The sequence below is a fragment of the Dermacentor andersoni genome, chromosome 1 (genome assembly GCF_023375885.2).
Source record: "Dermacentor andersoni chromosome 1, qqDerAnde1_hic_scaffold, whole genome shotgun sequence".
Lineage (NCBI taxonomy): Eukaryota > Metazoa > Arthropoda > Arachnida > Ixodida > Ixodidae > Dermacentor > Dermacentor andersoni.
Window position 1 is genome coordinate 492755 of NC_092814.1, and position 13375 is coordinate 506129.

The 13375-nt window shown below is 46.0% G+C and overlaps 2 protein-coding genes across 2 annotated transcripts; one reads left to right on the top strand and one right to left on the bottom strand.

Moving 5' to 3' along the window:
- Positions 1-4485: 4485 nt before the first annotated feature.
- On the top strand, positions 4486-8416 carry LOC129380352 (uncharacterized). Its single transcript, XM_055061154.2, has 3 exons — positions 4486-5147; positions 6730-6836; positions 7210-8416. The coding sequence occupies exons 1-3, from the start codon at positions 4819-4821 to the stop codon at positions 8325-8327; spliced, it is 1554 nt and encodes a 517-aa protein (XP_054917129.1). The 5' UTR covers positions 4486-4818; the 3' UTR covers positions 8328-8416.
- On the bottom strand, positions 8414-11528 carry LOC126543812 (uncharacterized). The gene is made up of 3 exons (XM_072286035.1): positions 10542-11528; positions 10205-10318; positions 8414-9735 (listed from the first exon to the last, which is right to left on the bottom strand). Exons 1-3 carry the CDS (start codon positions 10741-10743, stop codon positions 8414-8416), a joined length of 1638 nt encoding a protein of 545 aa, XP_072142136.1. The 5' UTR covers positions 10744-11528.
- Between the last annotated feature and the right edge of the window lie 1847 nt (positions 11529-13375).

A 13375-nucleotide genomic window follows, 5' to 3' on the forward strand; every position in this document is an offset into this window, starting at 1 on the left:
CATTCACTGTGTTAGTGACTCCCACTGAAGTAGACTGAGAACATATCTGGGCATTGCATTCAATAGCTGATGTAAAGTGAAAAGACTGCTGCTTGTAGGTATGAATGAACCAAGTGAATAAGAAATATAGGTTCTCAAACTTCTAGTAGTAAGTGTGGCAGCGCTTAAGAAAAACATATTGCAACTAAAAATTGCAACACATGATGAAATAACTGAAATAGCTAGGGAGAGTTTAATAGACCAATAAACAGGAAACTGCAAATTCCCAACATTTCTGAATACTTTTCTTCACATGTACTCACCTCATAAGTATGACTTCCTTTAATGCTCGAACCTCTGCCTTAATTTCATAATTCCCCATTCTCACTGCTTCGCTCATGCTGATTGACATCTAGCACAAAGGTTGGCGAAAGTAGCTGAGCATTTGAATGTGTTGTGAGGCAAGCTGCCCACATCTGGTAGCCGCATGCCAATTTCTCAGAGTAGATGAAAGGGACGCCTTGAGGGTAAACCATAGAGAAGACGGATAACTTGGCTCAATGATAACTGAAAACACCAACATGGAAAATTTGGACAGCCCACAGAATCAGCAGAATTGACATAGTTTGGAAAAACTGAAAAGATGCATTATGATATTTATGTTACACAGGTTCCAGTCAAGTTGAAGATTTTCACTGTCTAATAAACTTATAAGACAATACATGACCAGCAATACTGTATGGAACCTAAACAAGTTTAATAAAGTCACCTAGAAGTCAGGATGGAGAAGTGACTGAATTGAGGATGCTAAAATGGATGAGGTGGAAGCAGATTGTGAAGATAGGTCTTAAAAAATTAACATTCAACACACACTTAAGTTGGCAAAGATTGGACTCAATGTTCAAGAAGAAATTGACTAATACCCCTGTCACACTGGGAGTTTTAATGTCATTCGAACCGAATGGCATTTGCATCGAATGACATTATTCGGTTGCTACACAGCGATATTTAATGTCATTAGCACCGAATGACTTCGGCAATCGAATGAGTTCCAGAAACTCATTCGGCTTCGCACTCAGAGCGAATGTGTACTCTCAACCCCAGAAACAAAGCAAAACAGGACACAGTATTTGCAAATTGAAAACCGCACTCGTATAGAAATAATAAAGTTTGCGTGTTTTAATGGACTTGTTACTTTAAAGAGACAAAATCTGTGCGGTAGGCTGTCGCAAAATGTTGTTACTCTCCAGCTCAGCAGCGTCTGGCCGCCGCCCATGCCGCCTCCACTCTGCTCTTCGGCCATAGAACGTCTAATCGCTTCCTCTGATTATTACGCCTTGCTCGTAATGCAAAGTACGCAGCAACTAATCGCTTCACCTCCTGCAACTTAGCGTCGTTGTCCAGCGTCGCCATGTCAGCCATTTTGTTTGTTTTCAATTTATCGGCTGCAGGTGGCTAAGCCTTGTTTTGGCTTATAGTGGCCACATAGTCTGAAATAGAACAACTTTTTTTGTACGCATGCTAAAATATTTTTTTTTTCAGTGAACTGACGTCCCAAAAATATATTTAAATGTCTGGATTGCTTATGCAAGCACTTTATACCTACCTTGTTCTACTTTAGTTGCGACGTTTTTTTCGGAATCACCGCCATTGATATCGCCACCGAATGACATTAATTTTTCGAGTGTAGCACCTCCGGGGGCGAATGACATTCGTTGCACCGAATGCCATTCGATTCGAATGACATTAAAACTCCCAGTGTGACAGGGGTATAAGATAATTTATTGGTATACGTACATGAGAGAGCAGCAACAATACAGCAGAGATAACTGTCATGCAAGAGGAAAGGACGTCAGTCTAAAAATTAACATTTGATCAGAAGAATGGTTATGCATGGGCTCAGGCTCATGTACAATTCTGTATGGTAAGCATGATGTCAGAGCTGCATAGCATAAGGAACTGCGGCCTTACATGCCTCGATTATGAAACGATGTGGGCCAAGAGTGGAACAAGGATAGCATTAAGAGGGGGCGTCCTACAAAAGGAGAACCGTAGGGAAACGGGGTGAGAGAGGTTTCCTATGCAACAGATACAGAGTCATACGAGTCATAGTCATAGAAACCATGACCCAAGGAGCTGCACAACAAGGTATATAAATTCAAATCTCTATACAGTTAAACCTCAGTATAACGAAATTCTCGATATAACGAAGAATTTAACTTTTCATAACCTCATCTCCATAGAACACCATGCATTTAGAGCCTCAATATAAAGAAGTGTGTTAGTGTGCAATTTCAATATAACGAAATTTCGCTTCTGCCGCAGAGGAGTGCCAGTTGAGACAATCAATGGTAACTTCCGCGGACGCAGATAGTCAAATGACTGAATTACAAGCGGCTCCTTGCAAACGCACCTCTCAAACTGCGTGCAGCGCGACAAGAACAACAGCTTGGAGCCGCATCATGTTCCGTATAAATTAAGTCCAAGTGCGATCAGATCCTATCGCGCCCCGCGCACTTGTGCTTTAGGTGCGAGTGAAAGTGTGCGAGGGTGAGACAAGAAAGATGGTGGCTTCATAAGTGCGGCCTTCCCACGCGAGCAATGGCAAAGTGGGGAAGGAAAGCGAGCTCGCGGTAACGCGATCAAGCGCGCGCGAGGGGGCGGAGTGGGGGGGGGGGGGTAAGTTGGCGCGCGTCTCGGCCATGACTGGCCGAGACGCGGCTGAGCGCAGCTGTAAGCGCGGCTGAGCGCATACGCAGCCGCGCACCCTGCTCTAGAGGTAACCTGCTGCGTGTGGAAAGAGCGGGCATGCCAAGACGATATCAGCGATAAAGATATCAACGTGGCATGAAACCGTATCATTCATCGCTGACTCCTATATTCGTCAAAATAAAATGTTTTCTCATTCAAACTTGCTTTTTTTTATTGCCCAATAATTCGGAAAATTGCATGGCCCCTTTCCGTGCAACGAAAACGATCGGCGACTGTACTCGTTTGCATAACAGATCGAATTTCAATACAAGGAAATTTCTATATAACGAAGTGAATTGCCGATTTTACCTACTTTGTTATATCAAGGTTGAAGTGTATAAAGAAATTTCGTGTTCTCTACACGGGGGTGGCAATGTGGGCTTGTTCGTTGATCATCATGGAACGGCATGTAGTGTAGCGCAGCAAAAACAAGAACACAAGAAGAAATGAAACACAGACACAAGCGCCTAATTATGTCTGTGTTTTCCTTTTTCTTGTGTCCTTGTTTTCGTTGCATTACACTACATGACATTCAATACTTTAACTGTCACATTCATGAGCACTGAAAACCTAGAATCAACTAATATCTTGCCTGATTTGCCACAATTAAAAAGAAAAATGTGGGTATAGTAGGTCTAATTGAGTTCTGGGGATTTTAGTATCACTGACATATAGCTTTTAAGAAGTTTAATCGTTTCTTCCGTTAAGGCAGAGTACATGCTCAACTGCTACAATAAGTGTGAACGTAGGCAAAAACGACATTTTTGGCCATTGCATCAATTTTATGGCATGTTGCGTGATCTAATCAAGTGGTTTCAATTTGACGAAGTTCTCGATTTAACAAAATAAAACGGCACATCCTAATAAAATTTATTAACTAGACTTACTGTACTTTATAACCAAAGTACTGTATAACTATAAGCAGCTACAGCCGCCATGAGTGGCGAGCATAATTGAAATGAAATTGCTTTAGTCGAAACACGCCGAGCGCTGCTGCTAAAGTATGGGCCACATGCATTGGGCAACTGTGGGAACCGCGGTACCAGACGCAGTTATTCAAAGCAGCACATAAAAGTGCCGTGGACTCAAATTGGTTAGTAAATGCATTCGGAACCAGTCTTTCGATTACTCAATTAATATATCAGCCACATACTCGCATAGCACGGCCACGTGGCAAACGCGTCCATGCGGACGCTTCACTATGCGCGGATCGGCTGGTTGCAATATTGGGGCACTCTAGGGGTGCATGTTTAAAGCGCAGCGTTTTTTGCCTATCGTATCATCGTTGCGGGTGCGCCATGGCTGAGTGTATTGCATGGCACAGAATTGGCCCCAGTACCAAAAGTACACAGGTAGGGCGGTCCGTGCAGATGAAGCGTGAACGCGAGCTCAACATAACCACGTCGTCATTACTCTGTAGCGATTATTTATGCGAAAGCGTCAAATGGCCCATTGAGCAAAAAAGCCGGCATCTGTCGTCTCAGCGAAACAGCGCCTCAAATCCCATTGGCTGTGACCACGTCACGAGCGCGCCTCGACGAAACAGAGCAGGTGAAAGGGTACACCTGCTGTCGCTATAGTGCACCAGGTGTTGCGTGAGGGGAGAGGGCATCGCCTCGATGCCACGTCATCCTTGCTCTCGCAAGCCGCCGCCCGGTCCGTATCTCCCCTGCTGCGCGTGCCTGCCGGCCTTGGTGGCCACTGCTGTTTCCTGGTCTCTGGTCATGCAGCACGTCGGTGGCATGCAGTGTTGGCACCGCAGGCTGCTGCTGCTTGCTATCTCGGGCCCAATGTAGCTCTAGGGTGCATCACTTGAAGCGTAAAACTCGAAGGACTGCTCAGAGGCGTTCAATTGACCTTTTTCACGATGGGAGAGCGCCTCTAGCGGCGAGAGCCGAAAGCAAATACGGTGGCTCTCGGTTGACGCAGCGGCGTGACAGTCTTTGTTGCTTTGCGTTGTGCTGTGACTGTCGTGTTGGAGAATTGTGAAGTTGCTGCTGTTTAAAGTTTTACATATACGCAATACGCTTGCATCGTCACCGCTGATTTTCGCAACCACCTGTCGACTCTTGCGAAGCTTTCTTCGACATGTTTTCTATTGAAGACTTCAAGAAACTTCACGACTCCGGCGGTCAGTGGAGCTGCGATTTGGAGTTGGTGCCGCCAGTGACTGACAACATGATCGACAGCCATTTCGGCGAGTCGCACCGGCAGCTGCATAAAGGCTGGATGTTCAAAGAGGAAAGGTACATTCGCCGGATCGAGTATCTGATGTGCGGACACCCAACAGGGACCGAACTTGTGTTGCGCAGCATATGTTTGTGCTCGATGAAAGCTGGCCACTACAAGCAAGTCGTAGCGCTTGGTAAAGGCGGAGCAGGGGCCGTCGTCCAAGCATACTGCGATTGCGTTGCTGGGTAAGTACATTTTTTAGAGACGTGAAATGCTGTGCACGAATGTGCTGTCCGCCCTTATGATATAACACTGAACGACGATGTGGAAAACGGTGTCCTAACAACGGTGTGTTCGCGAGGTGGCGGCGCGGTCACCGTCTCTACGTGCAAACACCGGTACGGCTCGCTGTCGGGAAACATTCATTTTTGGTTTACAAAGTGAGTCGAGCCGCAGGCTGCGGGCGATGCGTGCCGTAAAAGCATTCACATTGTGGTCTTCACCCGCGACGCTCACGGCGCGCACGCTCCGATTCCGCGCGCGCCGGACGACCACCGCGGGTTCGAGCACTCCGAGCCGCCATGCGTGCAGGGCACCGCGCGCCCGCGCCTGCTCCGGCCCGCTCCGTGTGCCGACGCGCAGCTGCGCGCGTACGCGCCCCGCCGACCCCACAGCTTAGGGGAAGGCGAGACCGCGCGTGCAGCAAGGGAGACCCTAGGCAAATCTCTCGAGAAGTCGTAAAGAACATTTATTGAGCTGGGACTCAATAGAAACATCAGTTTTAACGTCACGTCCGAATCTGAAGCTAGTTACACAAAACATGGCCGAATGGTCGCCGGTGGCCACTAACGGCGCACCGCGACAGAGAGAGAACAAAGAAACGAAGAACAAAGAACAAAGAACCCCAGCAGTAAGAAGTTGCCTATCCTTCGGTCAGCGCCTGCCATCGCGCGCCCCACAGCAGAGAAAAGGGAAATAGAAAGAAACGACAGACGAACAGACGGGGGCACGATCGACAGACGCTGCCTCAGGACATCGAGACGACGGAAGAGTGCGCACGCGCCCGCCGAGGCCGGGACCCCGACGAGCCGAAGTAACCATCGGCCGGCGGCGGACAAAAGGGACCGCCGCCGGCAGAGAGGAACACGTACGCACCTTCAGACGCCCCGATGTGGTCTCCTCGGACGCCCCGTCTTGCGCGCGCTTCCCCGGAGTGCACGCAAGCAGGGCCCGAATCCCGCCAAAATGTCGGCCAATGGGGAAAGCCTGTTGACCTTCCCGTGGGCGGGATGACAGCAGAGTGACAGTGTTTTATGACCCGCTTCCACCCCGTCCAGACAAGGAGGAGAGGGACACGGAGCCCCCGGCAACACAACGCAATGGCTCCACACAACCACCGCGAGAGCCCGAAAAACGCCGCGAGAGCCAGAAACCCCACAACATGTCATTGGTCATTCACATGTCACTGGTTCGGGCCTATATGACCTTGCGAAGAGTAGTTCGCGGCGAATAGTTCTGGCGATTATTTGATGTTCTACCGTATTTACGCAAAAAAAAAAAAAGATCCCGACCGTGCATAAACCGTTTAAGCTATCTATATCATGCACGGATAACCGCGCCTTCGAGAACCTTGCCCGTGCAGCTAGAAAAGAAAAAGAATGAAAATCAACGTACGCTCGCACTTCAATGTAGTCCAGCGAGTCCGCGTTTCTTAAATATATATTCTGTAACGAACATTAGCTTTCTCTTTCCGTTTGTTTTGCCCACTCACAGGAGCATTTAACAGGCATCTAAATGTGAATACTTTTTTTCTTCTGATTTTCCTAGTCAAAGCCAAAGGTGCCAGCATATAGCTGCATTGCTGTTTGCCATCCGAAGTATCCAGAGGCCGTCTTGTACGAGTGTCCCGTGCAGATGGATGGCACCAACACAAGGTAAGGTAAATGTTTTTATTCAGAACACAGTTCAAGTTAATCAGGTAAAATGCAGCGAACAGAATAAGGAGGTACGTATGTGGTAGAACACAGGACGATGTGACAAATGACTTCAAAAGGAGCTTTGGTCTGGTATCTTACACTCTTCCTTGTAATGGTACCTTAATGTAGAATGTAAGCATGCTGAGAGAGAAACACTGTATTTGAAGAGAGGTGAGCTAGCATGCTGATCGGATTCACAGGAGTTTGCAGTGTCCATCATTAGTGCAAAATAACCGCATGCGTAATCAAATGTCAAAATAGATCTTGGCCAGTAAGCTTTTAGAACATGTGTATGAACTGTATACAAGTCCCCGCATTTTGTTATTTTCAGGACAAAACCATTTGCTGACCAAACCCTTGGCGGACATCACCTTTAAGAAACATGTGATTAACAAGACGGTGCCCGTTAAGGCTAAGCGACAACTTCCTCCTCATTTGAGAACAGCTGGGCAGTCTGGGCTGTTGAAGTTTAGGAGTGCGATTGCCACACATGCACCTGAGCTGGTGTGGAACCGTTACACAGAGAGGCCAGCACCAGTGAGAAATGTGAGCCCCATCAACGACACAGAGGACATGAATTCGCAGAAGTGCCTCACATTGATCGATGAATATTTCAAGGAGCAGGTGTCGCTCACAGCTACCGAGAGGGCGGATATCTGTGCAAAGACCGTAGGCCAGAATAAGAACCCTGCATGGTTCACAGAAAGAACCGGAAAGCTAACTGCTTCAAAGTTCCGCAGAATACTGCACTGCCTGAAACCAGAAGGGCTTGTTAAAGAAATACTTTATCCTCGCAAAGAAATAATGAGGAATGGTGACCCCAGGCTCTACGGAATACAAAATGAAGCAAAAGCAGTTGAAAAATATCTAGAATTCATGCAGCTATATGACAAAAATATAGATGTCATGGAAACAGGATTGCATATTCATGAATTGCATTCTTTCATTGCCGCATCGCCCGATCGCCTTGTGAGAGATGGCAGTGAGGATGGGCTTCTAGAAGTGAAGTGCCCCGCTTCGAAAGCTGGCCAAAGAGTTGTAGCCTGCGCCGACAAAGGTTTCTACTTGGCAGTAACTAATGGTGAGGTCACCCTGAAAAAAGACCATTATTATTACTACCAAGTACAAGGACAGATGGGAGTCGCGAAGAAGCCATGGTGCGACTTTGTAGTCTTCACAGACCATGCTGACCAGCAAGACTGCATATCAGTGGAGCGTATATATTTTGACGCAGAAATTTGGAAAGACATACTTCAGGGCCTGGTGTACCTTTATAAGGCTGCTATAATTCCAGAACTCATGACACGACGTATCAGACGCCTTGGATTTCTTTACACTACAGGTGCAGGCTACGTGTCCTACAAGAAGTATGCTGTGGGGTTTTATGTAGTTGACCATTGTGATGAGGACAGTCTGAAAATGACCATCAGAAGGCTGACGCACACATAGTGCGTTCCTTTGCATCATAAAGCTTTAGTGCATGACGACACCTTTTAAGTGCTCCAAATAAATATACCGCATGCTTTCGTGTTCTATTACATGGTGTCTGTCTCCACTTCCTTCCCATTATTTATTAGTGGTCGCCTAAAGTTTGAGAGAAATGCACATGTTGTGAAAATTGCGTCTGCTATGTCTAACATGTTTATAGGTAAGGGTCTGTCCAATAAATGGAACTCCTTGATTCTTCTTAAGACCCTTTCAATGTGCACCCGTGCACTTGCAACATGCTTTGTGGCTTCAACATCCTTGGCACTCATCTGCGCTTCTCCAGGAATACGAAATGGAGGCATATGAAGGACAACACCACGTGGCAGAAGGTCATCTACCTTGAATCCCTTGTCAACCATGATGCCATCTCCTGATTCGAATAGATCAAGTACTCCAGACTGTTGCACAATAGCTCTGTCACTGGTACTTCCCCCATATAATGGCGACACAAAGCTAACATAGCAGTCAGGTGTTGCACCTACAACACATTTCATTGTGTTTGCGAACTTGTAGTGGGAGAAAGTTCGTCTCTGGGCAGTTAAGCTTGAGGACTTTTGTATACGGATTTCTGTTGTGTCAAGTATTATACGTGTGTTTGGGTACCGTCTAAAATGAGGTGGCATGTGCTGTTGTACTTCAGGAAGTGTGGGGAAGCTAGTTATTTCAGTGAGAACCTTCTGCAATATAAGTACCCATTCTGAAAATATACGACTGAATGATGGCATTGAAATTAAAAAATTGCGAGCAATCTCTCGTGTGGCCATACCTGTCCTTAAGCGAACCAGTACTGCATACATCTGCTCGGCAGCACTGAGTGACCTGCTCTTTATGTCTATTGCAAACCGAGGGTTATTGTTCAAAACTAAATTTAGTATATCGTAAAACACTTGCACAGAAGGCAATCCTGTGTAATATAACATATGCTCAGTACCTTGCATGTTATCGAGGCACAGTGTTGTAGCCTTCAGCTCGTAGTAATGTGCTTTCCACTGTATTGTTTGTTCCTCAGCAGCTTTTAGCTGTACTTCTAGCTTTTGCACCTTCTTTCTTTCTGCACTTAATTGGCTTTCAAGCAGCATAATACACTCTAGAGAGCAATTATTCGCCTGACAGCTCTTTTCGTGTTCAGCTGGTCCACTATGCAATACCGCACTATCTTCACAGGTCGTAGAGCCTAATGACATTGCACTTGCTGCTCTGCTTAATGGTGTTCCTTGACCAAGAGGTGGAGTAGATGCCCCGACAACTGGTTGGCAATCCTGTGGTGTCCTATTTTGGCCTGCTGCTATACTCGGTGGGGTCCTCTGTCCAACAGCTGAGGTGGTTGCACCGCTGCTGGTTTGGCCACTTGCATTTGCCAGTCTTGAAGCTGATAAATAACATTAAAAATATATTTCACGACAGTGTAACAATGTGCGATTTAAGACTAATAAGATAGGCGCAACATCAAATATAAAAACTCTGTACTACTCATAAATAAGTGACCACTTAATCTCCCTTTGCTAGAGAAAGACGCATTAAAAATGGGTTGGTGTTTAGAGAAGGGACCATCTAGCTGCCGATACCGTAACTGACTCGCCCAAGACGAAAGCGCGAGTTATTTTGCGGCAGAAAGAGCAATCAACATTCGCTATTCAAGAAGCTTCACTCGCAAGTACTGCACGATGCTGCTTAGCATCGGCAATCGCACGACAGCCGGCGTATTCAGCATTACACGGGTGATTTCATGATAATGAAAGATAATATCAAGTGCCGAATACAATATGAAGAAAGATTACTGCAAGGTCGTAAATGCTGACAGTTGACGAATCTCAAACAGCGTCACACACAGCACATACCCTGCCGTTTCTTCACTCTGTCAAAGCGAGCGATTGACCCAGGGCATCTCATTGGCGTGTGCTTGAAAACCGATGGTACGTAGTCCGGGTGGGGCATAAAGCGTGAGGGCGCTCCTGAAATAAAATGTGACGGTTAAACATCTTGAGTGTTTCTGTTATTAACGCGTGTACGACACAGGACACACTGCGCTAACACAACCGAAACTGTGTACTAAACAAATGCACGATCGCCAACCTGCCACGGTCCCGCTCGGAAAGAGCTCGAAGTTACACTTATGCGCTCAACAGACACGCTGTTCATCAAGTAATAAGGAATATCAAGTCACTGTTTCTTTACCTGTTACGAAGTGATTGCTGCAGACGCGGGAGTTCGCTGTCGGTTCCCACGGCGATCCGTCGGCGTTGACGCGATGTATTGCTTGCACCCATTTCTTTCGTCTCGTTGCCTGAAGCGTCGCGGCAGGAAATCTAAAAAATCGCACGTTTGGAGGCTTTCCGCTGGCATTACTGCAGCCTACGGCAGCACATCGCTGTGGCATCGCAAAAAAAAAAAAAAAAAAGCTACGATCCTGCCTGCCAAGGAGCAGCGCGGCCAACACGGAGAGCCCGTACGTACGTTCTTCGGCGGATGTCACCAAAAATGTTTCGGGCGCTCGCCGCTAGTGTCGCTGTCAGAGTACTTCCGGTGCGCATGCGCACAAGGCACCCATGAAAAAGGCCCATTGGGCATTAATGCTTTCGCAATCACAACTCAGATAAGACATGCTTAGCTGTCCTCATATGTTTTTCTTTAGTTGCCAAGTGGACGCATCATTGTTCACCATTCACAGTCTTCAATCTGTCGTCATCATTGCATTGTCATTTCAAATTAGTTGTAATATCACGCCGTCGGATGCTGCCGCCTTCACGCTGTGTAGTAGATACGCAGTCATTGCCATGCATGCACTCATCATCCCAAAGTCGTTATGCCTCAATCGTGATGACTCTAGAATTGTCGTCCCATCGTCGATCATGCCATCGTTGTCACTGCATCAGCATCATACTGTTGTCGGCATTCGACAGATGCATTACACAGATTAGCATTACCTTTTCAGCTTCTAGAACAGAATGCACGTGGTGATCTGCCGCAGTAATATTATGAGAGACACTTGCGCGGAACAATTGCTGGCCTCAATCGCCAAGCCTCCCTAACATCATTTATTTCAATCTCCATAATAATCCTAAATTGTGTCACAAAACTTCTACAACAAATGTCAACATGGTTGCCATAAGACCTTGTCTCTCATGAAAAACATAACTATATTGTCATGTTCACTAACTTGATCTCCTCCATTGAACTTACTTCTTGCGTTGAATGGATGCTTCTAGCGTTTTAAATTCTGCTACTTTGTGCCACTGCCTCCTTCTCCTGAATAAGCTAACTTAATATTGATCCACATGCAATTACTAAAATTCACTGAATGCTTTCTTCATGACTAAACACAATTTGTATGTTAACAACTCCAATTCACAAATCTGTCTTTTGTCACTTCTGGCATGCCACAATGCTGAGTGTTTAGGCCCTTGATTTTTCTCATTTTAGATCTCGCAAAGAACTTTACGTAGAAAACTAAACTTTTTGTTGATGACTGTGTGTTTTGCCGTGAAACAACCAAACTCTGGCAGGTCCGTTTCTGTTCAAACAGACTAAACAAATGGCCCACTGAGTAAAAAAGCCAGCGTCTGTCGTCTCAGCGAAATGGAACCTCAAATCCCATTGGTTGTGACCACATTGCGAGCGTGCCTCTACGGAGCAGAGCGGGTGAAAGGGTACATCTGCCATCACTCTAGTGCGCCAGGTGTTGCGTGAGGGGAGAGGGCGCCGCCGGAATGCCACGTCATCCTAGCTCTCGCAAGCCGGCGCCCAGTCCATATACCCCCCCCCCCCCCCGGGCTTAACTGCTGCACGTGCCCAGTGGGGCAATGTCTCCACTAATGTCTCTTCGGAGTGCCATCACTAGTTTAAAACCTAATATCAGTACCCTAGCAAAAAAAAACTGGTAGAAATTTCTACAAGTCTGTTAGGAATATGTATAGGTTGTACGGGTCCTTCTAAGAGTGATATATATTCCTACCTCACCCATAGAACTCTTTACCAGACTGGCAGGCAGCAGACAGATCTCACTGTGCTGCCTACAAGACCAAATAGCATGATGTATCAGTCTTTTAATTAAACCCAGATAGAGATCATCATATGACATACAGGAATCTGATTGAGGCACTGATAAAGCATGTTAGAAATAGCACACATGCAGGTGCCCACACGCCTGAAGAGACGTTTTTAAAATGAACTGAATATACAACCCTGAATGCATTGCCTGCCATGTGAACAGATTAACAAACACAGTTGGGATATTAGAGTATCAAATAAAAATGAAGTGTGTAAACTGTGCAATTATCAAAACTTTTTACAGCTTGTATGCAGATATATTATCCTAAACATGTTTCAACATAAATTAAAGCACACGTTTTCAATGCACAGCAGCGTTACTTAAGCCTGTGAAACTACATTGGGGAAGTTGCATGAGAAAAGAAACAGTCCATCTTTGTAGCAGGTGTGCTCCAGTTCTTTTAATACAAAATTACATTTACAAATTTTGCGAGACGGATGTGCAACACTTAATGCATATCCAAAACAGGATTACTGTCATCATCATCATCATCATATTTATGTCCACTGCAGGACGAAAGCCTTTCCCTTCGATCTCTAATTACCTCTGTCCTGCGCCAACCAATTCCAACTAGCACCCGCAAATTTCCTAATTTTGGCGCACCACCTAGACTTCTGCCATCCTCTACTGCACTTCCCTTCTCTTGGTACCCATTCTGTCACCCTAATGGTCCAACTGTTATCTAATCTGCGCATTACATGACCTGCCCAGCACCATTTTTTTCTCTTAATGTCTATTAGAATATCATCTATACCCGTTTGTTCTCTTGTCCAAACTGCTCTCTTTCTGTCTCTTAAAGTTATACTCAGCATTCTTTGTTCCATCACTCTTTGCACGGCCCTTAACTTGTTCTCAAGATTCTTTGTCAGTCTCCAAATCTCTGCGCCATATGTCAGCACCCGTAAAATGCACTGATTGTATACTTTCCTTTTCAATGGTAATGGGAAGCTCCCAGTCAGGA

Excerpts from the sequence above, each read along its gene's own strand:
- LOC129380352 (XM_055061154.2), top strand. The coding sequence starts at position 4,819 with ATGTTTTCTATTGAAGACTTCAAGAAACTTCACGACTCCGGCGGTCAG. Across the intron at positions 5,148-6,729 it reads TACTGCGATTGCGTTGCTGG|TCAAAGCCAAAGGTGCCAGC; the intron begins GTAAGTACATTT and ends TGATTTTCCTAG. Across the intron at positions 6,837-7,209 it reads ATGGATGGCACCAACACAAG|GACAAAACCATTTGCTGACC; the intron begins GTAAGGTAAATG and ends TGTTATTTTCAG.
- LOC126543812 (XM_072286035.1), bottom strand. The coding sequence starts at position 10,743 with ATGCCACAGCGATGTGCTGCCGTAGGCTGCAGTAATGCCAGCGGAAAG. Across the intron at positions 10,319-10,541 it reads CAGCAATCACTTCGTAACAG|GAGCGCCCTCACGCTTTATG; the intron begins GTAAAGAAACAG and ends ATTTTATTTCAG. Across the intron at positions 9,736-10,204 it reads CAGAGTGAAGAAACGGCAGG|CTTCAAGACTGGCAAATGCA; the intron begins GTATGTGCTGTG and ends GTTATTTATCAG.